General features: G+C 35.6%; 1 protein-coding gene across 3 annotated transcripts; it reads left to right on the top strand.

Annotated features, from left to right (window-relative positions):
* The first annotated feature begins 7841 nt into the window (after positions 1-7841).
* LOC127118681 (rho GTPase-activating protein REN1) lies at positions 7842-25739 on the top strand. 3 transcript variants are annotated; one of them, XM_051048933.1, is made up of 24 exons: positions 7842-8075; positions 8155-8220; positions 8348-8428; positions 9858-9894; positions 10555-10631; positions 11296-11366; positions 11484-11562; positions 12076-12220; positions 13346-13465; positions 14280-14357; positions 14697-14752; positions 14841-14910; positions 17605-17689; positions 19367-19610; positions 21011-21232; positions 21819-22199; positions 22380-22429; positions 22684-22744; positions 22820-22903; positions 22999-23112; positions 23192-23361; positions 23540-23600; positions 23819-23931; positions 24660-25122. In XM_051048933.1, the coding sequence occupies exons 2-24, from the start codon at positions 8179-8181 to the stop codon at positions 24688-24690; spliced, it is 2472 nt and encodes an 823-aa protein (XP_050904890.1). In that variant the 5' UTR covers positions 7842-8075; positions 8155-8178; the 3' UTR covers positions 24691-25122. The 3 variants fall into 3 exon arrangements, with proteins under 3 accessions (XP_050904890.1, XP_050904889.1, XP_050904888.1); XM_051048932.1 differs by having other exon boundaries at positions 7845-8075; positions 23819-23926; positions 24663-25739; XM_051048931.1 differs by having other exon boundaries at positions 7846-8075; positions 23819-23926; positions 24660-25739.
* The last annotated feature ends 231 nt before the right edge of the window (positions 25740-25970 follow it).

The raw sequence follows: 25970 nt of genomic DNA, 5'->3' as shown, positions 1-25970 counted from the left end.
CCAATGAGTCGTCGAGAGCTAACTCCATAGGAGATATCTCGTGAATATGCTTTGAAACTTCCATAATAGCGTCTTCGATCACATCGATTCGAAAGCCATCATGTCTATCTTTGGAATGCTTCATCGCCTCGAATAGATCAAAGGTGACCTCCTCATTTTGAACACGCACCTTCATTAAACCGTCATCAACATCAATCATCATTCTTGCGGTCTTCATGAATGGTCGGCCCAATATGAGCGGAGCATCATCATCTTCCTCCATATCAATTACAATGAAATCCACCGGGAAGAAGAATTTGTCGACCTTTACCAACACATCTTGGGCTACGCCATGAGGATGGGTCGTCGACTTATCCGCCAATTGTAATGTCATTCGGATAGACTTAATCTCGATGTTGCCAAGCCTCTTGATAATTGACAAAGGTATAAGATTTATGCTCGACCCCAAGTCAATAAGTCCCTTTCCGACATACACATCACCAATTTTAATCGGCAATGTAACTCTTCCCGGATCAACCTCTTTCTTAGGAAGCGTCCTTTGAATGATGGCACTACAGCTCGCATCAAGGACGATGGTCTCCGGTTCCGTATACCTCCGCTTTTTGGTTAGTATGTCCTTCATGAACTTGGCATACTTTGGCATTTGTTCCAAAGCTTCAGCAAACGGAATGTTTATTTGTAATTGCTTAAAAATATCCATGAACCGGGCGTAATGCCGTTCATTCTCCCTTTTTGACGGGGCGTGAGGGTAAGGAAGGTTTTGGACAGGAGTAGCGCTCACTACCTCCTTCCCTTTCGCTATTCTAGCGCTTTTCCATCTCGGCTTCTTCACTACCTCCCTTATTACCTCATCATTTTTATTCTCCTCAATCTCCACATTTTTTCATTTTCAACTTCACCATTATTTTTATTCTTTTCAACTACTTCCTCATCACTCCACACTCCTACTTCACCATCAACATTTTCTTCCACTATTTCCTCCTCAATCTCCTTCTCTTTCTCTCTTTTTTCACTCGCCATTCTTTTTTCGTTTTCACTACCCAACTCCCTTCCACTTCTCGTCACAATCGCCTTACAATGCTCCTTAGGATTTGTTTGCGTATTGGCCGAGAAAGAAGGACCGGTTTGTTGTTCAGCTAGTTGCTTGGCAAGTTGCCCCACTTGAGTTTCAAGATTTTTTATGGCCGCGTCATTACTCTTTTGATTGGCCATTGACATTTGCATGAATTGCGTCAATGTCTCTTCCAATTTAGAATTGACTACCGGCGGTTGTTGAGATTGATACGGATTTTGGGGAGGATTTTGACGGCTAGAAGAACCACCTCCATAACCTTGGTTATGATAATAGTTGCTTCTAGGTTGGAACCCTTGGTTCCCTTGGAATTGTTGTTGTTGTTGTTGTTGTTGAGGGTGCGGTTGATAAGGTTGTTGTTGTCTTGGTTGATAGTCCCGTTGATTTGCCATGTAATTTACTTCGTCAAAACCGGGAGGTGGACAAAATCCGGTGTCATGTTCACCTTTACAAAGTTCACAACAAGCTATTTGTTTAGCTTTTGACGGTTCTCTTAACTCTTTGATTTGTTGCGTTAAAAGTTCCACTTGTTGTGAGATGAGCTTGTTTTGGGCAAGTATGGCATCATTCGTCCCTAACTCAAGCACTCTCGCCTTCTTCAAAGAATTTCCACGACTTTGACTTTGAAGATCATTCAAAGCCATACGGTTGATAATGTTGGTGGCTTCTTCGGCACTCTTTGACATCAACGAGCCACCCGAGGTGGCATCCAACAACGTCTTACAGTTTGGTTGAAGTCCATTTCGGAAGATATGGATTTGAGTTAATTCATCAAATCCATGCCCTTTACATTTCCTTAGCATGGACTTGAATCTCTCCCACGCTTCATTCAACGATTCACTGGTTCCTTGAGAAAACACCGAGATGGCCGTCTTTGATTCCATGAATCGGTTATGAGAGAAAAATCTTTCAATGAATTTCTCCTCTAACACATTCCAATCTGTCATTACGGCAGGTGTTTGATCGAGATACCAATCCTTTGCTTTACCGAGCAAAGCGTGAGGAAATAAACGTCTGAACAACGGAAGCTCCTGAGCCTGATCCACTCCGGCAGCCAATGCTATCTCATAGAATTTTGTGAGAAAAGCAAATGGGTCTTCATGGTCCATTCCGGTGAATGGACTCCCATACAATAAATTCAGAGTTCCCGTCTTCATCTCAGCTTGCCTTCCAGTTTGGTTGGCAAACTGAGCGGTGTTCCTTGGACTGTTGATACATGGAGTAGAAATCGGTGGTGGTGGTTGTGGCTCCATGTTTGGTACGAATGTGTGTGGATTGGTGGTTGAAGAACTTTCTCCTTGCTCTTGGCGCCATTTTGTTGAAGACAGTTTTTAAGTGTCGGGTTTTGTTATCGTATCCACAGAGATTGTAAGATATCGCTGCCGTTCAATGGTTGAATTAATCTTAACTTAAAGTAACACTAGGGTTTTGGGTTTTAATCAAGTTATCTTGCATACAAAGTAATTAATTGCGGTAAAAGTTACGTTTTGATTAATATGAGAAATATTGTCAGAGTTAGGTTTCAATGATTACATTTGCTTTGCATGTTTTTGCACGGTCAACAATATTATAAACTCCTTTAGATGATAAATAATTTCACAAAGTCCTCTCAATGCGTTTCTCTCGAACACCCATTGTGAGTTTTGTCATTTTGATCCATTGTTTCTCTCGAACACAATCTATCAAAAAGACAACGTTTTGGTTCAACCTTATGGTGAACAAAATCATTCGTTACTATCTCTAGCTAACAAACAAGTTTGGATGAAAACCTAGGTCAAGAATCGATAAACATCTCTCGATCAAATACCAACACAAAGAGTTTTAAATAGAAACAAAGTTTTCATCATATATTTACCGTTAAAGAGTTTACAAATGAGGATCCTTACATTTACACACAAAGCTTGGAAATCACCTACATCTAACCTTGACAAATGGAGACTTAGCTACTCATTTTCATGGTAGCTTGGTCGGCAAGTAAGAAAAGAGGGTTGATCAACATCCAAGTCGAATGATCGAAGTTGGATGGGAATCCACCTTCTTTTTGTGGAAGATGGTTGCTAGATGAAGAGAAATGAAATTAGGGCATCAAAAATCCCTCCAAACAATGCTGTAAAATATCTAAGAGAAAGTACAAAAAATGGAAAAGTTGGTAAAAAGTGGTATATTCACAAAAAGTGGCACCTGCTACTTATAGACAAGTGCAGAACTGTCACGTTCGCTAGGCGAGCAGAATGGCTCGCCTAGCGAAGGCCAAAAATGGGCACAAAATGCCCCTGCGCCCAGAGAAAACTGGGCCTGTGGAACTGTCATGTTCGCCTAGCGAACAGACCTTCGCCTAGCGAAGAACTCGCTTCAACCTTCGCCCCAGCGAGGTTGAGAGGTTTTGCTACTGGAATGCTCGCTGGGGACTCGCTAGAGCCTCGCCTAGCGAGCTAGTGCTGGATGCTCATTTCACCAAAACAGACTGAATTCGCTGCCACTTCGCCTTCAGTTCGCCTAGCGAATTAATTAACCAATTTACTGGAGCCTTTCGCCAGGAGCTCGCCTAGCAAAGGTTTTGCTTCGCCACATCCTCGCCTAGCGAGCTGGCAGATGAAATGCTCCTTTGCTTTGGTTCCTTTGCCAATTCTCTTGTGTCTTTATTATCAATTAATTCATGCCTTTCCTGCACAATAACAAACACATCAAAGGCACCAAGCTTGTTTATCAATGTACGCATTCCATGTAAAATAAATGTGATTTTGGCAATTTGAGCAAGGCAAAAGAGTGAAAGATGCCCACATATGATAGCTCAAATAAGCACTTTTGGGCATCTAACACTAAGGTCGTTATGAACGTTTCCTATCCTTATGAGGGTAAAACTGTCCTTACTATTGAGAAGTAAGTAATTTTATCCTTTGGATGTAAAAGGGTCATTGTAGGGTCATCGATAGGTCATTGAAGGCAACAGTTGTAAGGATACCTTAGCATTCGAAGGGACGATCATCCTTTAACCGTAGGCTACACCGAAGGGTCATCGAGGGACAAAATCGTAATTTCAAAAGCAACATCCGAGGGACCATGATTTATTTTATGATGATTTAACCGAAGGGTCTTTGCTAAGTGTATCCCTACATTCGCGGGACATGACCGTTATACCATAATACCGTAGGGCAGCAAAGAGAGGTCCAAAATCACATGTTTAAAGGTCATATTTTAAAGTCAATTAGGTGATTAGGATGAATCTCCACATTAAAATCAATACATTAAAATTAATACATTAAAATTAATACATTAAAATTAATTAAGCAATTTAGGGTGGATCTTCATAAGGGTATCCCACAAATAAAGTGGAAGGCCTAAACAGCACTCTTTTCCTGGGATATGTGAACCTTTACAAAATTCAACAAACGGGTTAGAATACCAATCAGGGTGCAATCGAGGATTACACCGCAAAAGAAAACACAACAGCATGAATGTCGGGCAAAACAGTGCATAATTAACATAGAATAGATCAGGTTACGCATAGGACATAACAAATATCAACGGCGGTCCCGTTCGCCTCTGCCTCGCCTAGCGAGGTCCTAGCGAATGCTCGCTACATGCTCGCTTAGCGATGTGCTAGCGAGCGGCTGCGGGTTTTGAATTTCAGAACAGTATGATCTCAGCATGCTGCATGCCTTATTGCATTCAATTACAGAAATAATATGGTCAAACACTCAGGATATTCAGGCGTACTGGAATTCACATGCAAAGTCTAATTACATATCCAAAAATTCAATCATGATGCATTATGTATTTAGAGATTTACAAATTGGAAGCATAAAACAATAATGATACACAAACCTGTTTGCAATGGAGTGGTAATGCTGAATTGGCAAGTCACTTTTGGTATCGGGTTGAGTTGGGCGGCGGTAACTTCGGTGCGGATGAGCGGCCGTTAGGGTTTCTTCACTCCGACTTCTCCGGGCTACTCTCCGGGGTTGCTATGCCAGGATTTCCGGCCGTCTCCGTCTCGGTTTTTCGTTCTCCCCTTTTCGTTCTGGAGTTGGGGTATTTATAATACTCCTTTGATGACCTAATGGGCTCAGAATGAAGCCCAAAATTTTCTGTTGTCTGTCAGCTTCGCTAGGCGAGCGTGTAGCGAACGTTCGCTAGGCGAGCGTGTAGCGAACGTGTAGCGAACAGGCCAGTTTGGGTCATTTTCTGGATTGGGCCATTCGTGGGCTGGACCTTTGTTCCTTTAAGATCAGTGTCATAAAAATGAGTCGGAGTGCCCTGAAAAATGTCTTAAAATATTAATGGGCAAATTTTGGGGTATGACATTGTGTGTGTGTTTTGCCTTAGTACCTCAAAACTTAATTTTGTTTCTTTTACGATTGATTAGTCAAAACTAGGTAAACCTATAAGCACATGATCAGACGAGCTTTCATACTTTCACATCTTTAACGTCAAGTTCATTTACTTGATTCAACATTTTCTAACACCTTCAACTAGAACTTGACACATTTGAATGATGAGGCTTATGATATCTCATTCATGTTGAGATGTCATCATCATAATCCTTTGGAAGAATTGTCATGATCAACATCATTTGACAGTTATAATCAACACAACCATTTGACAAATGCCCTCGTCAACACCATTTGAAAGTTGTCATCAACACCACCATTTGACAATTCTCATCATAAAAAAACTTTGACAATATTACTTACATAACAAATAAAACCACATTATTCCTATTTTTGACGATGACAATGCATTTTTTAGAGAGGTAGTGAAACATGAAAAGATAGATAAAATATTTTGGGTGATTAAGTCCCCATCGCAAATTAATAGACTATATTTTACCGTCTTTGAAAGTATACTTCTCCCTCTTTGCCGTTATAAAAAAATAGTAAAAATAATGAGGAAAAGAAAATATAAAAAACATATAGAATTTATATATAACATATAAGCAAACAAAATTGAATATTATAAAATAAGAAATTTATTTATTACAAAGCGATAAAGACAAAAATATCAAGCATGCAAAGAAAACATGAAAACAATTCAATTAAGACAACTACACTTTGTTGCCTTCATCATCAACAACAATAAGCAGTATATGATGAACTATTTCTCTTGAGTTGATCATATGGTTTGTCAAGAAAGGGACTTTCTTAGTTACCCGTTGAAGAGTTATGACATTGTTCTCAATTAATATGTTTTTTTCTCTTTATGAGTGCTTGCAAGAATGGAGGATAATAAGACTTATGTTGAAGGAATGTAAGGATTCTCAAGACAAAAAACTTCCATGTATGTTAGATCGTATTCAAGTTCTCATGATTATCTCTCAATTGTACATGCTTTAGAGAGTTTCTTCCAATTATTGAACATGATGAACCTAGACGTTCTCCTTCTAATGTGATTCCTGTACGACATAAGATGTTTTTGATCAAGTCTGCATAAGGTAGCCATGCATTGGTCCTTTTATTGCATTCTAACATACAGTCAGTCACCCAACTTGCCCAGTTGATTTCAATATTTTGGGTCAACAACCAAGTGACTACAACACCGTTCATTAAAAAATCATTATGGTTGGTTTTCCTTGGAAATAACACATGTGATACCAAATGGATAATGAAACCAAAATGTGCTTTCATATACTTTGCATCGATATTAAACCTATGACATGTATGTCGATTAGTGAGGAGTGATTGAGCATCGAGGAGAAAATTGAAATTACCAACACTAGATAAAGCATCAACTAAGTAGAGGTTTTCAGTAGTAGGTAAATTACAAAGATTCCCAAACTACACAATAAAGAGATAAATTTGAATCCTTTGAACCTCTTATGTTATTATCCCTTTATTTAATTTGATATTTGCATAGAACATCTTGATGAATCTGAAATACATATTTTATTCTTTACTACAGACAAGTCTTTGAATCTTGTTTGTTAAAGAACTATGAAGGGACCAAAATTCTTATAATAACTTCCATTAAGGTAAAGAAATTTGAGAATGCAACAGTCAAAAAATTATTATCGTGAAACTCATCCTTATTCTGACACAATAAATCTCTAGACTCATAAATATTTGACCATGTATTTTCAAAATCAAGCATCCTATTTGGTGTCATTCTGTCAATAATAATAGCCAACAAATAATAGTAATACAAGAAGGAAATTACCTTTTTATAACCAATAAGTAATTGATTGAAATTTGGTCCAAACAAAATTTTCCAATGCTAAGTTGATCTTTTATCATAGGTAATTGAAAACTAATTTGCCAATTTGAGATTTGTTGCTATTTTCAGCCTTTTAATTGATTAAATATTGATTTTAATTAATTAAATAATTAATGTTGATTGATTTTGCATAGAGGTTGATTAAAAACAAATCCACCTTAGAGATTTTTTTTTTGTTGGTTTGATTTTCTAATAAATTAGAAATGATGCTTATTCTATTAGATGTCGCCAAATTTAAAAAATAAATAGACTTGAATCAATTAATTAATGAGTTTAATCGATTAACAAACATAAATTTTCAACTCCTTAATGCGTTTGAGCTTCTGCATAGTTTTAGGACACAAATTGCTTTTGAGACCTGCCTCTTTTAGTTTTAAACCCCTTTTTGATAAAAAAAACTTCATTTTCAACAAATGATTATAGTCTCTAGATCTCATATTGATTCATTTTAATATTGCATTTTAATATATACAAAAAAAAAAGTTTGAGCATTTAATAATATTTTTCTATTTTTACCGCTAAAAAGAGCAACACAACGCTGTTACGTATTTTCCCTCCATCAACGACGGGTTCGGGTTTTAATATCGACGATGACGTGTCTCACTTCATCTCCCTCCTTTCATTGCGTACCAAAACAAAACATTCACTTCTCGCATCACATTCCATTCGGATCAAAGAGAGTGGAAGCGATCGAGAGAGTTAAACGACGCCAAAACTCTCTTTTCCTTTCACTTTCTTCTTTCCCTTTCATCTTAATTACAATCACTCTCGAAATGCTACGTTTCTCTATTAGGTAATCCATCGTTTTGGTTATGTCATGATTTTTCTGCGTTTTTCGTTGTAATTCTTGACCTGCATTGTTGTTTATGCAGGGTTGTGTGTTTGTAGGAGGGGATATGATCGGAAATATGAATAACGCGAGTGGTGAAATGGATCAGGTAATTTTTTATGTGGAATTAGGGTTTGTTGTTCCTTCTAATGGTGAATTGTGAATAATGAAATTTAGGTTTTGGTTGTGTGAATTGGTGAGGAAGGTTATAGGATTATTATGTGTTTGTTTTGTAGGTGTTTAGTGATTCTTCTCTTCCGTCATCTAATCCTCAGCCTCAGCCTGCAAATTTACAACATCTTTCTTCTCGCAATAAGGTAATTAATTTTCTTTCCTTGCAAAAATAGGATAAATAATTGTGTGATTCAATTGTGGCTTAAAGTTATGGTGGAAGTTGATTCATGTAGCTGACCTCACTTAGTGAGATAAGACTTGGTTTAAAGCACGACTCTTAATGGCTTTATCTCCTCTGTTAGGCTTTGTGTTCTTTGGTAACTCTTGTTTGGATTGAGTTATTTGAGGTTATCATCTGGCATAAACATTTGTGAGAATGTTTAGGGGAGCTTATCGAAACAACTCATGATAATGTCTAAGTTCTTGAGGAGAATTTGTGAAAACAACTTATAGCTTATTTGAAAACAATTTTACTTTGATTTAACTTTTGTTATACAAATAGCTTAGTAACTTTTGTTTGGATTGAGTTATTTGAGGTTATCATCTGGCATAAACATTTGTGAGAATGTTTAGGGGAGCTTATCGAAACAACTCATGATAATGTCTAAGTTCTTGAGGATAATTTGTGAAAACAACTTATAGCTTATTTGAAAACAATTTTACTTTGATTTATCTTTTGTTATACGGATAGCTTAGTAACTTTTGTTTGGATTGAGTTATTTGAGGTTATCATCTGGCATAAACATTTGTGAGAATGTTTAGGGAGCTTATCGAAACAACTCATGATAATGTCTAAGTTCTTGAGGATAATTTGTGAAAACAACTTATAGCTTATTTGAAAACAATTTTACTTTGATTTAACTTTTGTTATACGAATAGCTTAGTAACTTTTGTTTGGATTGAGTTATTTGAGGTTATCATCTGGCATAAACACTTGTGAGAATGTTTAGGGGAGCTTATCGAAACAACTCATGATAATGTCTATAAGTTCTTGAGGATAATTTGCGAAAACAACTTATAGCTTATTTGAAAACAATTTTACTTTGATTTATCTTTTGTTATATGAATAGCTTAGACATAAACACTTATATGCGAAGTGCTTGTGCTGTAAATAAATTTTTATATATACAACACATTAACCCTTCCATTAAGTTGTTTGTTTCCAATTTGGACTTCAGATATATAAAATTTGATTTACATTATTGTTAAGATAATAGAACAATATTCAACAATAGGGTAGGGTATTTTAAAGGTGCATAAGCATGAGTCCTGGTTGAGTGTTTTACTTTGATTTTTTGATGAGATCTTATGCTGTAAGGAACTAAATCCCAAATTGTAATGAGAATCTAGCCTCTAGTTATTAGTGAAGAGAACAAGTGAGACCACCTATTAAGAATATAAGGTAGGGTGTCTTAAGGTGCATAAGCATGAGTCTAGTAAGACTTCTTGAGGGAGTTGCAAGTAGCAACTTTGATGGAAGGTTCGGATGATTTAGAGCTAGATTTTTTAAGGAGTTTAGTCCATGTTGCTCCCTTACAGTGGTTTGAATTCCTGTGATTTCATTTCTTACAGGTTTTCAAGAGTGGTCCACTTTTCATATCTTCCAAAGGTATGTTTTACTATTCTATAAACTTGCAGCTGTCCCTGACACTTGGCACTATTGACTAAACCAGTAGTAGTACTAGTAACCTATACTTTTCTTATACACCCCTCTCAAGCTCAAGGTGGGTGACTTGTGGAAGAGTCAGTCAAATTGAGCTTGAAGCTCATGAGAAGGAACTTGGATGTGGAAACAGACTTGGTAGCTGGTAAGGAAATCAACCCGTTGATTAGTACCAGGGATGAGGGGTGTGCATCACTATGAGTAGCTCGGCCAACACCTTTTCTCCGACAAAAAAGAGATCAATCTCCATGTGTTTTTTTTTCTTTGCATGAAGAATGGGATATGAGCAAGAAGGACAACTGATTGACTATCACAATAAATCACATGAGGAGAAACGGGACAAAAAAGCTCTTGCAAAATAGTTTGCACAGTGCATAGTTGGGTCTAACTAACTTGCAGCTGTCCCTGACAGCTGGCACTGGTAACTAAACCAGAGTAGTAACTAATACTTTTCTTATAATCTTCGAATTCTCCCCAAACATAATCACAGTCTGTATTTTACTACTTAAAATACTCAAATGCCAAATCTAAAATCTAACTCTTGGCAAAATGGCGGATTTTGTGAAACAATTATTTATTGCACATTATGTATTTCGCGATGTGTAGGAATTGGATGGACATCCTGGAAGAAAAGGTGGTTTATTTTGACACAAACTTCACTTGTTTTCTTCAGAAGTGATCCGGTAAGTAATTTTTTATAGCATCTGGTTTGCACATCTTTTCTGCTGTCTTCCCTGTACAGTACAAGCAGAACTGCTTTTTTAATAAAACTCTACTAGAAAAACAATGAAGTTGGATATTAATTGAAAGAATGCACATAGATGATCCTGAGGTTCACTCACATTTTAACATATTTTTTCTTCATCAGTTATTTTCTTAAAGATCGAAAATTTATCTATGGTAAAATTTCTTCATTAAATCAACATAATTAATATGTCAAATATATTTCTCATTATTAAATTTTGGAAACCAGAATATTTTTCAATCTTTTACCACCAAGGAACAAATGTATCCTGCTGTACTTGTCCAAATATGCTTATACATGATCATGTACCAACTGCTAATTTTATTTGTTTTTTGGTACTTAGTTTATTACTCTTTTACGATACGGTGCTTTATCCTTTATTATGTAGATTGATAATTTTCCCCCATCTATTTTATATTTAGAACTAGTTCATTCACAGACTCTCCATATCTTTTATCATGATTTTTGTTTTGCAATGTCTGAACACAAGAATCCTTATTAAAATACATGTTCCTGCAATTCAACATATAAGCCTAATTTTTTGAGTGTGTGAAATGTTGTTCTTTCCTAAGTATATTTCCTAATCATTTTTCTACTTTTAGAATGTTGTTTCTCAGAAGGGAAATGAAGTGAACTTGACCCTTGGTGGCATTGACCTTAACAATTCAGGCAGGTTAGCTTGTTTTTGACAAGTACTCATTATTTGAATTTTTTTTTTGTCTTCATAATCTTGCTGTAGTAGTATTTGTGAATGTGAAGTTTCTTGACCCGATCTTATCAAATTTTGTAGTGTTTCTATCAAAGAAGATAAGAAACTTTTAACTGTACAATTTCCTGATGTTCGTGATGGACGAGTATTCACGCTTAAGGTGCTTTGCTTTTCCTCTAAATTCAGCACTTTTATTCTGTTGAAGAACATTTCAAATTTATTTTTGCTATTTTATGATAAATGTTGGTTTCTTTCTCTACTCAAGACTTTTTGCTTTCTGCCTTGATGATAAAGTATAAATTGTGCTGTGTTGCTTGTTAGCTCTTGCATTGTTTTCTGTATTTGTTAAGATTTTATTTTCATAAATTTGTTATTGGGACAGATTTGTTCTGTATAATATAATTATGGTCTAGTTAACAATAACATTTGCGACATTATTCTATAATGTAAAGGATGTCTGTATTACGAGTATCAAAAAATAATATTCTGTAAATTCCCTTTAAGTTACTGTATTTCATCATTAATGACATAACCTATATGTTTTGTGAGATATATTGGGCTTGGTATGCTCAATAATGCTTTGACACAGAATGAGATACAAGATACAGGAAGAAATGTGAATACGAAATGTTTCCCTTTTGCTGATGTATCTCTGCATTTGTTAATGCTATAGGCTGAAACTACTGAAGATTTATATGAATGGAAAACTGCACTTGAGAATGTTTTGGCACACGCACCAAGTGCTACTAATGTGACGGGGCAAAGTGGTATCTTAAGAAGTGGACAGGCTGACTCACTCGATATTTATTTGGACCAGTGTATGCTCTTGCTACTCTTGTGCTTCATTCATGTTAATTTCCTTCGAAGGTTGCGTCTCGTTGTGTGCACTCTATGAATGTTGCCCAGTTTATAACTTTTAAGCAATTTAATTCTCATTAAAGTGCAAATATATATATATATATATATATATATATACATATATATATATATATATATATATATATATATATATATATATATATATATATATATATATATATATATATATATATATAATCCCATACACAAACACCTACATATAAATATCTGATATTAATTGTTGTTTTATGATTTGATGGTTGATGTGAATATTATTGCTGAGATTTGAAACTTTTCTTATTTCCTTATTTCCATGTGTTTAGTTTAGACTTTCATTATTTCCTTTACTTAAATATTCCTTTTCTTTATTTCCCTCTTTCTTGTGTTTTTTTCTCGCTTACTCTATTAGTCAATTAGGAAAGTTTGTTGGCTATAGCTGATTTAATCCCTTAAGTGGTGGGATCCGTCTGTACCCTATTTAATTTGTGAGTTATGTGTGTTTAAATCAGACTACACTCTCCTCTCTTTATGGTAGCATGTAGAATAAATAGAGTAAATGCTAACTGATATGATTTGCTAATTTAAATCCTCTTATTGCTTGTTTGTAAATATTCTCTATCCTAATTTCCCTCTTTAGGTATGCATATATTTTTTTAAAATGTAATCAGTAAATTACGAAAGATTATTGGTTGTAGTTAACGGTTTCATTCCCTATAGTAAAGAGGTTTACATTGTACACTCTAAAATTAAAACTCACGCCACAATGCTGAGAGTCAATCTCAAGAAATTCAGTACTTATTTCCGTCTACTACTCAGCACAGGAGATTCAAGTATTGCATATCCGATTATAGTATCACTCTTCCGTAATTATTTTTAAATTTTTTAGGTCTATTTTTTAATTTATTTAATTGTTTTCTCTGTATATATTGGTTTGTTCTGCAGTATTTTAGCAGACCTGTTTTGTCATTTTTTCTCACGATCAGTATAATGTTGTCCTAAACCATGCATTTTCATAATGATGTTTAGAAGAAAAAAAGTTATAGCTTGCTTTGCTTTCATATGATTTATCTTCATTTCTTCTATAGTGAAGGATAAAGATACAGTAAAATATGAAGTCCTTGGTAGGCCAATTTTACTTGCTTTGGAGGAAGTTGACGGAACTCCGTCTTTTTTGGAAAAAGCCCTGAGGTTCATAGAAGAGCATGGTAGGTTTTCTTTTCTGTGTGTTCTTGTTCACGCAAAAAAAATCATATAAATGGAAACACACATGCTTCTTGTGTTGAGTTTTTTAAAAGTATGAATCCATCCTTTTGATCTATCAGAACTGTAAAAGAAAAAATGTTCAATGCTTTCCCGTGCGTGTCTACATTAGACTGTTTTTACCGAATTATTTTCTCTTCAATTTAATGCATGCTTCAGCTTAAAGCATCATAAGAGCCATTCTGTTATGCTAACTTATAAAAGTAAATAAAATAATAAAGCCTAATCAGCACAATTAATCGAAATCAGGAGAATTGGACCCAACTCAACCTTACAAAGCCAACTTGTAAGGTGAGGAGATTGCCAACATTTATAAATATATTTTCAAACCATATTTCATCAGACGTGGGACTCTTCAACAAGTGCCGGTGAAGTTGTTTCTTGATTGAAACTTGCTTCAGTATTTAAGGTTGATGTGTGGAAATGTTAGAGGTTCAATATTTAACAATGCCACTTATATTCATCCCTCCATTGTAACCGCACAGAAACCCCAAAGTTTCAGCTAAACAAACAACCTAAAGCAATGTTTTTATGTGGTTTCTTCTAAACTTAGGTTTTCCAGTTCTCCTTTGGTTGACTATCATTGTGACCTTGCAACGGAAGTCTTATATGGGGATTCTACTTTTTGTATTGAGGTTGGGGCAGGGAAGAAGCTGGTAGTGAATATGTATATGTTTTTTATAACCCTTATGGTATTGTTTACATATGACACAAACCGATAAGGTGTTTCATGTGGAGCTAATTAATGCTAGAAAACAGGAGCCAAAGTAGAAGGGATTTTGCGTCAAGCAGCTGATGTTGAAGATGTTGAAAATCGAGTGCGAGAATATGAACAAGGTTTGTACTTCTGACTCTCAAAAATCCTTCCGCTGTTTTTTTTTTTAATGTTGTTGTACATCTTCCTCCTTGGGATGCTTCCACTTTGATTAGATTTTGTGGTGAAGATGACTTTCACTTGTCTAGCATATCTTCAGCCATATTTCTGGCCTTTCCATGCAAATAATCAGAATTCTTTCACAAGTATATATTAGTAGACCATTATAGTAAATTGAATGTGCCCCTTATTCTTACTAGAATTAGATACAAGGTCTTTCTAGGTCATAAAATGACACTACTTTTTTTTTACCACAGCTACTGATCAAATCTTATGTTCACGTCTATGCTCTATGTTTGCAGGAAAAATTGAATTTTCTGAGGAGGAGGATGCACATGTTGTTGCTGATTGTGTTAAGGTATCATGATAAACTGAATGGCTCTTTCCTTCATCCAGCACATATACTAAAAATTGTAATTTCTTACTTTTCTTTCAAAAAAATTCAGCATGTAATTCGTGAACTGCGATCTTTTCCAGTCCCAGCATCTTGTTGCAAGGCATTGTTAGAAGCATCTCGTAAGTACTATTTTAGTTTTTACTTCATTTAATATTAATTAAAAATTTATCCAGTACTTGTTGTACATGATTTTTCCTGCTGTTCCACTTCCAGCTATACTTAAATAACCACACAACAACAAACAAGCTTTTTTCCATTAGCTGAGGTTAGATTCATAGATCAAACAATGCCATGATTCTCTGTCTTGTATCAAGCCTGACGATATACTATTTAGCTTTAAATCTCTTATTATTTAACTTACAGTTTTCCCTGATTTCATTCTACATCTAGTTATTGAACTATCCAAACCAACTTCTCTGAAGTGCAAATATTTCTTTAAGCATAGTCTAATTTCACCCAAGGGAGATTTCTTCCTGTGTAGTCTTACTATAGAATAGACATAGAATACAAGGAAGAGAGACATGAGAATTACGACGATGACAAATGATGATAGCTCAAAGCAATGTAACTAGGAAAGGGGATACAAGTGGACAGTATACATGTCTGAGTGCAATAGCAAGGTCAGTTTCAAGAGGTTGGTTCAAAATAGGTGGAGTTAGAGAGTATACAGGATTTATATCAGTAGGAGAAGTAAACACGGGTGCAAGTGTCAGAGGCGTAGATGGCCTCGATGAATGTGATGATAAATATGCAAGTGATGAATAAGCGTAGAAGTGCTTTGAACATGGGTATGGACGGTGGAGTATACTAAGCTACAATTGGAGGAACAGGTAAAGTGACCAAGATAAAGTTTGTTAAATGGGCCAGAGAATATATACACAGACAATAACAAAAGCCGAGACTAGATACATGTAGTACAATAACCCTTTATGCATTTAGTGTAACCCAGAAAGACCTTATGAGAAACTAAGTGAATTGTTTATCACGATCTGGAGAAAGGCTGTAAAAAACAAGTATTCCCAAAGATGTATGATGTCAAGGGGTGCAATGCCAAAACAAAAGGAGAAGGAGACTTAGCTTGACTATGGATATATCTTAGAATTTGGGTTGGGCATAACTCATCCTTACAAAACGGCTTGTAAGGTGAAAATTTCTTCCACTTATAAACACAACACAAGTCATATCTCTAAGCATTGTGGGACTAAATCCACCCCTTCACACCCAACACAATGACGGTGTTTGAGGCTGCAAAGAAGGCAAGCCAAATGCCATAATTTAGGCGACTAGGGGCGGACCGCAATGAAGACGGAAATTCCAACACACTCCCTCATGCTCGGGCCTCATCGAGGCCGAAGTGTGGACGGTGCGGGAAGCCCAACACGTGATCTAGGATAGACTCTGTTACCATCTTAGAATCTGGGTTGGACCTAACTCATCCCTACAAAGCCGACTTGTAAGGCGAGGATTGCCCCCACTTATAAACACAACACATGCCATATCTCTAAGCAATGTGTGACTAAATCCACCCCTTCAAACCCAACACAACGAAGCAATGAAGGTGTTTGAGGCTGCAATGAAGGCAAGTCAAATGCCACAATTTAGGCGACTAGGGGCGGACCACAATGAAGGCATAAATTCCAACAATATATGATTTGGAAACAAACTACAAGTGTGTTTACCAATTTGACACGAACACGGGACACATTGGATAACTTTGACAGTCTTGGCTACAATTTTCATGAATTTGAAAGGCTAGGGTGATCCAATTGCTCATGTATCAGAAGGGTGGAATCTGCAGCAGTGCAAATATGAGGGTAGTTGGGGTGATTTTAGAGGCCATTAGATTCACATCTGATGCAACCATCTCACCTGCACTCTGGTCCTACAAGAAAACATAATATATAGTAAAAGATATGTGCCTTAGTCAAGATGATGATTCAAGTCAAATGCCTAATAGAAAGAAAAATAAATGGAGAACTTAGAACGTGTACAAATTGTCTTGCAATTGTGTTCTGCACTCTCGCACTAAGCACATGCAGCTGGACATATGGTTCTGAATAAGAGCCTTATCATGTGTCATGTCCCAGGTCAAGATCAGTAGGCTGATGCACTCACTATGCCTCTGTCTGCATTTCAGTTCCCCGTGCTTGTGACAAACTTAGAGTTAGAGCAGTTGACAGGTTTGCACTTGATCAACCACTGAGTTTGAGAGGAGAATGCTGAGATAAGTCTCTGTTTGTATTGTTTATCTCTGTTTTGTTTATATTTTATTGCACTAGAGTAATTGCTTTGTAACATTGGTCCTGATTTGGGAAGCTCCCAGCCCATCTTAGTTTCTTACAGTTGTAACTGACGCACCTAGTATCAGTATATAACTGAGATCTAATTGTACCCATTCAAATGTGTTAGATTTAGAGAAATCTGATTCTGTAATTGATATTCCGAGATCTCTTAATATAGAGACCTGTATTTATAGGGTACAGAGTAGAAAACAGTCAGCAACTGCCACTAACAGGATATCACCTACTCTAAGTGAATGTGGCAGCTGACATAACTAACTAGCTAAACCTCTAACTAATTGTATAGCAAAAGGCATACACAGTGCCATATACATGTGTACGCGGTGGTACACTACATGTATTCTATCATGTGGAATCTATTCTAGTACATGCACTCCACATTTTTTCAGTTTCTCATGTGTACAGTTACATCATAAGAGATAAACACAAGGAAAATTCTTATATTCTTTACAGTTATGTATTTCTTTTGAAGATTAATTTTCATTCATCATTTGAACTTGTCTCATCTATTAGGAACTTCACGTGCGAATAGGGTTTCTGCTATGCGTGCAGCAATATGGGACACTTTTCCAGAACCAAACCGCCGTTTGTTGCAAAGGTAATTTTGATTAATTACTTTTCAGTTTATGATATCTTTCTCTTCGGAAGAAATCATTGATTGCTACCCTTATTTTTAACCATTTATTGCAATCTTTGTTAACTTATGTGCTGTACTTCAGGATTAAGATTGCTCTTATTCCTCAGGTTATTTTCTGAATTATATTACTACTATAATAATAATGATGTGAAGTCAAATTTCTGTTTTAAAAAACCTAATACATTGTAATTGTTATATTGGGATAGATATTTCTCTATATCAGTGTTGTCGATGGCGGATAGCGGTACGTAGTGGAGAGCCAAAATCCCGCCATAACGGCTGCTTTGTGGCGCTGTTATAGCGGATTATGGTGGAAAAACCCGCAATACCGGCCAATATTTACCATTGCGGCGAGCCCAAAAACCGCCATGTATATCGGCCGTAGCGGCCATGTCGCCTCAATTTGATAACCCTGTTCTATATATGATAAATATGATGTATACACCCACCCACCCACGCGCACACACACTAACATTAACATACATACATATGTGGGGCTATACCGGTTTTTCCAATTTCAACACATAGGAGACAGGCCTGTTGATAGGGATGACAATTGGCAGGGTTTGGGCAGGGTACTATAATATCCATCCCCATACCCGCAATTTAAAAAAATCCCTGTGCCCGAGCCCATACCCGTTTGGGTGCCAAAGTTAGCACCCGTACCCGTGCCTTATGGGTATGTAAGTACCCGTACCCGTGACCCGCGTTCCTATTAAAAATAAATAGATCAATTATAAAATATCATATAATTTTAAGTTTTTAAAAACATTAAAAAAATTTCAAACAATTTATTGCTGAAATAAACGAACACTTATATTAAATATGTAATGGCTTAACATTGATATACGTTTTATAATTGATAGACATGTATTTTTATATAACAATATAAACTAAAATATATAAATAAAAATAAAAATACATAAATATATAGTGTGCGAGTATGGGGCGGGCTGGGTACCAAGGTGCCCATACCCGCATCCGTACCCGCTTTTTTATGGGTAATTACCCGAGCCCATGCCCGTACCCATTTTAAGGATTTTTACCATACCCGTTATGGATAAATTTGCGGGTGCCCATTGGGGATGGGTCAAATTACCATCCCTACCTGTTGAAGATATTCGAATCCATAAGCTCCAAAGCATCAGCTCCAAAGCATCAGCTGCCATTAAATGGCCTCAACCATGTTAAGAAACTCAACAATACTTCAAATAAGAATTGAGATTTAGATATTGGAGAATACTGGACCATGTCTTTGGAAATGATAACAGTTATGGTTTTCGATCTTTCTATATATGAGTGGTAGTGTACATTTTATTCTGTTGGCAATGTCTGAGAAGTAACTTGCGAGTAGAGTATATTCCATGAATAGGACTAACCTTCAGTTATTTACTTATATTAGACAATTGACAATTTTATTTTTGGTTAAGTTTTGTAAGAGAAGTTATTAAAAAAGATATCGAGATTAACGATTTGGATAGAAGCATTGACCTGGATAGAACATTATGGAGTTGGTCCATTTAGCCGACCCCACTTAGTGGGATAAGGCTTGGTTGTTGTGATTGTTGTTGTTTTGTTCTCCATTACTCATATCTATATTTTTATACTATGTAAGTTATGCATTTCTTTATTTTACAGAATACTCTTGATGATGCAAGCAGTAGCTTCCCAAAAAGCTGAGAACAGAATGAGCTCATCGGCTGTGGCAGCGTGCATGGCACCATTACTTCTTCGCCCCCTTCTAATTGGAGATTGTGAGGTTGAAAATGATTTTGATGTAGGTGGAGATGATTCCATTCAACTTCTACAAGCAGCTGCTGCAGCTAACCATGCTCAAGCAATTGTTATTACTTTATTAGAAGAATATAACAGCATATTTGAGGTAGTTTTATTTATAATTTACATTTCTTTTTTCATGGTTTTCATTTTATAGCACATGCGTTCATATTGCATGCTTCTCTTACATCAGTAATGAGGTATAGGTGTTTATGTTAATGTGTTGATTCATACTTGTTTTTCTGAAAGCTTGTTCTAAATAGTTGTTGGGAACCTTTCACTTCTTCATTTATTGATTTCATTTTTGTGTTAGAGGACCTAACAAGTTGCTTTTGGAGTGATTGGGATTTTGGTATAGGTGTTTTATGTTAATGTGTCGATTCATACTTGTTTAGTTATTGGGAACCTTTCAATTCTTCATTTATTGATTTCATTTTTGTGTTAGAGGACCTAACGGGTTGCTTTTGAAATTATTGGGAAAAATCCAAGTCCAACATTGGTTAAAGGTAGAGTTTAAAAATAGTTTATTAAGAGTGGCATCTCCCACCTTGCAAGCCAGTTTTGTAGCAATGACTTAGGCCAAATTTTAATTCTAACATGGTATCAAGAGTCTATGAATTAGGCCACCCACCATTTATTCCACGCACCAAGCCCAATAATGTTGGATGTGCAGGGGTGAATTAGAAAAACCAAGTCCCACTGATCAACAGTTCGGACCACCCACCGTTTATACCCACACACCAAACCCAATAGTGTTGGACGTAAGGGGGTGTATTGGAAAAAATCCAAGTCCCAAATTGATTAAAGTTCGAGCCTAAAAATAGTATATAAAGAGTGTCATCCCCCACCTAACAAGTCGGTTTTGTAAGGGTGAGTCAAGTCAAACTCTAATTCTATCCAAAATATTTTGCATGTGTTTCATTGGGATTTCTCAATTTGCGACTGTTAGAATATAGTAAGAAATATCTTACACATCTTTATATTATATTTGAATATTTTAGATAATTTCCTACTATTAGTTTCTAATCTTTGAGTGTCTTAGATTATCTCTTAAGAATAATTTCCATATTACTTGGTTATTATTTTGGGTTGTTTATTTATTTCCCCATATATTTAGGAATATGAGTCTATGTATCCATATGAATAGAGGTTAGCATTTAGTCTTTTGTACGAAACTATTGTCAAGTTATTTTCTATAAGCTCTTGTTATTTATTTCTCTCTTCTCTTTATTTAAAACCCATAACTTAAACAGAAAATAAGGTGCGCCTTTTGTTGAGAACGCCATTCCTCGTATCAACTTAGAATTTAAAATGTGGTTTTCATTCATAATTTAGACTCCATGCAATTAAATTAAAATCAATTTAAACTTTTTGAACATTTGGACTTAATAGGCAGATGTCTCTCTTCATCATTGATTGAAAAGTACAGGCTTCTTCAAGTTATATTATATAAAAATTCTCTATACTATTGTCTCTACATATATTAAGTTATCAGTGTTCTATCAGGAAGGTTCTTCATCTCCCGGCCCTGATATGTACATGGATTCAGAAGATGGTGAATCTGAGAGTGAGGAAGCCACTGATGATGATTTGTCCTATGATGATTCTTATGATGATGAACAAGACGAATCAATAGAAGGGTCGGATGTAGATGCAGATGATGATGTTGTTAGTGAAACCAACAGCGAGACTGGAGACCCTGCAGTCAATGATGAATATGATGATAAGGTTTGAGTCTTAGTTATGCCATGGCAATTTGATAAAATTATAGCAAATAAGTTTGTAAGTGGGCATATCCATTTCTTTCTGCTGAACTAAATTTAGTTTATTGAAAAGATCAGAACTCAAGTTTTCAAGGAAGAAGAAATGAGTAGTTCAGCATTAAGGAATTTCGGTTTTACTCTAAATCTCACATCCTTTTCTCAAGTATAGCCATGTTTAACTGACCTTAGTTTTAGTTTAACCCTTGTATTGTCAAACAACTTTTTCCCAATCCAAGCTCTATAAATTCCTTAATCATTTGAATTTTCTATTTTAATTATATATAGTTTGATGTTGTTCATAAATTTAATATACAGATCTTATGTTTTTACATCCAAACATGGTGCTACCGCTGACATATTAAGTTGCAATGCTATACATTTCATCCTCCATGTTTGAAAAAAGATAAAATACTATTTCTTATTTGTTATGATTCATGTTTGTCTGGATCTTCCGATCCATGCTATTCTGATTGCCGTAAGTATACTCATTTTTTTTTGAGGAGAGAAAGGGAGGGGAATGCCCTACTCATTTAATTTTGTCTGATGTATAGGACCATATTCTTTCATATTCAAGTTCAAAGTCCTCAGTGGTAAGCGATTATCTCGCAGTCGACCAAAGGTTGTCAACAATTTCACCTGAAGTCTCAGTGCCTCTGTCTGAAGATATCGAAAGCTGTGAAGATTTTGCAAGCCAAAATAACAATGCTTGTGCAGATGAGTCCAGCAAGCCCTGTGAAAATTTCACAAGCCAAAATAAAACTGCTTCTGCAAATGACTCCACCAAGGCCACTGATATAATTGAAGGCTTATCCCCTGACCAAACTACAATGAATAGATTAAATAGTCCTAGCTCTTCTTCATGTATGAACAAATCTATAACCATGTCCGATGGAACAATGCATCGGCGCCGCACTGTTTTGGGGCGAAATTCTGTGAGTAAATCTTCTCATGATTAATTATTTGACTTTTTTTATCTTGGCAATTGTCTTTGTTACTGTCACTGTCACTTCCCCTAAATTGACTAAAGCTTTTACATTTCCAGCTTAACCGACTTTATTCTATAACTATAAAGTCCCAGTTATGATGATGTCTTCTTTTTGTATTATGTCCAGGGAAGCAAGAACCTTTCCATGGAATCCATTGATTTTCTTGACGAAAACGAGTAAGTAATTGATATCTAAGAACTGTGAAATTCTTATTTCAAGTTTTTATTGGTATTTAGAGTTTCTAATTCTATATATAATCGTACTGTTCGAAGGTATATGATCTCTAACACTATCTTAGAGTGTCTTATATTATCTTACAGGATGTTTCCAATGTTAGATTACTGTTTGAAGTGGAGCTGTCACTTAAACGGCTCTTCTAATTTTGTTCACTTTACTCTGTCCACTAATTTATGTTTCTCACAATACTTAGAGCTGAAGTGGAGAGGCTCGAAGCTGTTAAGACAGAATTGCAAAGCCAGATTGCAGCGGAGGTTAAAACTTGATTTTCTCAATTTAGCCTTGTCAATCTACTAGAATAAATTATCCATTTTCAATTTCTCTTGAAGGGAAAAGTAAATGCAAAGCTGCAATCTTATGTGGAAACACGAAAGGAAGCCTTGCAAGAGCGCCGTCTGGTTCTTGAGCGAGACGTAAGCTCATTATGAGAGAACATACCAACTCCCTGTGCCCCTCTTACTCCATACTCATGTAAATTGAGATTCTGTTAACTACTATGTCCTTGCAGGTGGATAAGTTACAGGAGCAGTTGCTAAAGGAGAAGAACTTCAGGGAAACTCTTGAAGCGGGACTTAAATTTCTTCCAGGGACATTATCTGAATTATCTGGTATTGATGAACAGGTTAGTCTATCTCATTCAAATATTGTTCATAATTTGTTTTCATGATGCAGCAAAATCGTAATCTGCACACTTTCCACAGACCAAGACAGATTTTGAGGAATTAGTGACGATAGAAACAGATCTTGCCGACTTAGAATTGAAGGTTAATGAGCTTGGGGCACAACTTAGTGCACTACTTGAACGGACTTATGGTTCCATGGAGAATTTCTGCGATCAAACCCAATTGATATCAGGCCATGAAAGAAATTTGTATGTTAATCATTACTTGAGAGAAACACTGCATACCATTTGGTTCCTACTTTTGCAATATTAGACTCAATCAATTTAGTTTCATGAAAAAAAATTCTGTAGGTCTTTTGGGCACATAAAATATTTTTGTGTATAGATGATAAAATTTTATCTTCTACATGGGGAATCTATTTGACAGGAAGGGTAAGCCAGATACAGAAGTTGCAGCCATTTCAGAATATGATAGATCAATAAGTAAGGTAAATCTAATATTTCAGTTAAGAATTAATGCCAGTTACGAATATCACAATCAGCTTGATGCCTGAAAGTTATGTTGTCAGTTTTGGATGAATTGGTTCCTTTACAGTATATCTCTGCCTTTAAGCCATTAATTATAATCATTCTGATGCCAAAATAAAAGGCATTCCCCATTTGGAATGAACTATCATTTGAATCTGGTATTTTTACGATTTTACAGGACAATCATTTTAGTGGATCAGAAAATGAGAATGAGAGAAAACCAGAGTCAGCACCTTTACCAAACAAACATCTACCTAGTTCCAAGAAATCTGGTGCAAGGGTTGAGGTAAGGTTTGTAGACTATATTATGAATCTAGATGAAAATAAAAGTTTTCTTTAAATTGCGAAATCAGCACCAATAATTTTGTTGTAGGGAAAACATTTCAATGCTTAGTTGATATAAATGGACTTAATTACTTTATATACATATACTATATTTATCAGTGTTAGTAGTTACGGTGATAGATGATGAGTCACGCATCTGTGGAAGATGTTATGCAAGCCATGCGATCATATTTGACTCTAAAAAGTACAAAAATGGTTTTGAATTTGTGTGAGCATTACGGTGTTGGTTAGGAACAAAATCAATTTTACATTAAAACCATCCAAACTATAGTTTTGATGTCTAACCACAAAAAAAAACAGAAAATATGTATTTATATTATATTGGCAAAAATATTTTCAAGTTAATAGTATACTATTACGTTAAGATACCCTTATTAATAACTATACATGTACCTTGATTTTCATCATAGCCTTCGAACAGTTCTTTGACCAAAATCACTTTCTAAATAAAAGTTAATAAACAAGAATCACTTCTAATAAGCAAGGTTATGAACATCAAGTTCAAGCAAACCAAATTTGCAAAATCTGATCTAAACACAATAAACCAAAGATGTTTCCTGAAAGCAGTTTTTGTCAGCACGTCGATAATTGGACATTTGCTTTTGACAGAAATAACCATATTATATTGAAATTTTGTTTAATTGAACTGACTTATTCCTTAAATTCTTTTACAGCAGGGAACAAACTCCCCTACTTCTACAATGACAAGACTGACATCCAAACTAAACTTTTTGAAGGATCGCCGTAGTCAGTTTTCAAATGAACTCCAAAACATGAATAAAGGAAAAGGATTCGAACTTCAGCTACCACCTCCATCTCCAAACAAGTCTCGAGGATTTGACTTTCACATACAACTTCGATCCCCAAGGTCTCGAGGAAACGAACGTCATTCGCCACTTCTATCCCCCAATAAGTCTCGAGGATGTGATTTTTACATACCTCTTATATCTCCTAGTAGGTCTCGAGGATCTGAAAATCATTTTCCATCAATCTGTGAGAAAGTTAGAGGCAATGAAGATCATTCACTTCAATATTCAGAGAAACCGAGAAAATCAGATAGCCAGCCATATCATTCTCCATCAATCTGTGAGAAAGTTAGAGGCAATGAAGATCATTCGCTTCGATATTCAGAGAAACCGAGAAAATCAGATAGCCATTTATATCACTCAGATAGTCAGAATGAATTTTCACAATACTTAAAAAGAGGAAGGTCGGCAAGGCATTATCAGACTCATAATGTTGATTAAGGTCATTTATCTTGTTGCACAGCAAATTCCAGATGATAGGAAGCCACTGCAGTTGTTCAGCATTATTTTTGTCCAACCAGAGCATTATGCCTTCAATGTTGTGTGGTTTGTGAAATACAGAAACAAGGCCTATATTCAGAGAGGCATTCAATGTACCTAAAATATAGGATGTATAGGGCACAAGTTCAACCATCCCCATTACATAAGCCAAATAATTTAATACACAATATGCTGATTTTTTCTGGCTCCTTGACGAATATGATGGTTTTATTATTGCTTCACAACTGCATTAATATGACTTCTGTGGTCTAAGCTGGCATCTGCAGATAAGTCTGAAATCATAGAGCACATCGTGAATGACATGGTGTGTTCATGTTATCAGTTAAGGGGCTACTATAGGATCTCCAATGGGTATACATGTAGCAATATGTGTTTTTACGACATTTTAAAAATAATCAACCTACGAGTACATCAATAAAAAATAGAAGTTTTATTATTATTATTAAAGTATATGAGTAGAGAACTGTATTTTCTAAGAGAATTTATTCCAAGTGAAAAATATTTGACTTAAATACATCTTTGATTTTCTAGTTTGAATGTTTTAAATAATTGATACTCTATTACAAAATCATTTATTTTGTTTCCTTAATTTTGATGGTCTTTAAACTTTTAGTCTCCTTTCACTTTTGCATACATGCCATTGATGATTGAGATAAAAATAATAATTTTTAATGTTAT

The sequence above is a fragment of the Lathyrus oleraceus genome, chromosome 2 (genome assembly GCF_024323335.1).
Source record: "Lathyrus oleraceus cultivar Zhongwan6 chromosome 2, CAAS_Psat_ZW6_1.0, whole genome shotgun sequence".
Classification (NCBI taxonomy): domain Eukaryota; kingdom Viridiplantae; phylum Streptophyta; class Magnoliopsida; order Fabales; family Fabaceae; genus Lathyrus; species Lathyrus oleraceus.
This window is presented reverse-complemented; position numbering and strand designations above follow the sequence as displayed.

Bases quoted from the DNA above. Each gene is read 5' to 3' on its own strand.
- LOC127118681 (XM_051048931.1), top strand. From the start codon at position 8,179: ATGATCGGAAATATGAATAACGCGAGTGGTGAAATGGATCAG. The intron at 11,367-11,483 runs GTTAGCTTGTTT...CAAATTTTGTAG, and splicing joins GACCTTAACAATTCAGGCAG to TGTTTCTATCAAAGAAGATA. The intron at 14,753-14,840 runs GTATCATGATAA...AAAAAAATTCAG, and splicing joins TTGTTGCTGATTGTGTTAAG to CATGTAATTCGTGAACTGCG.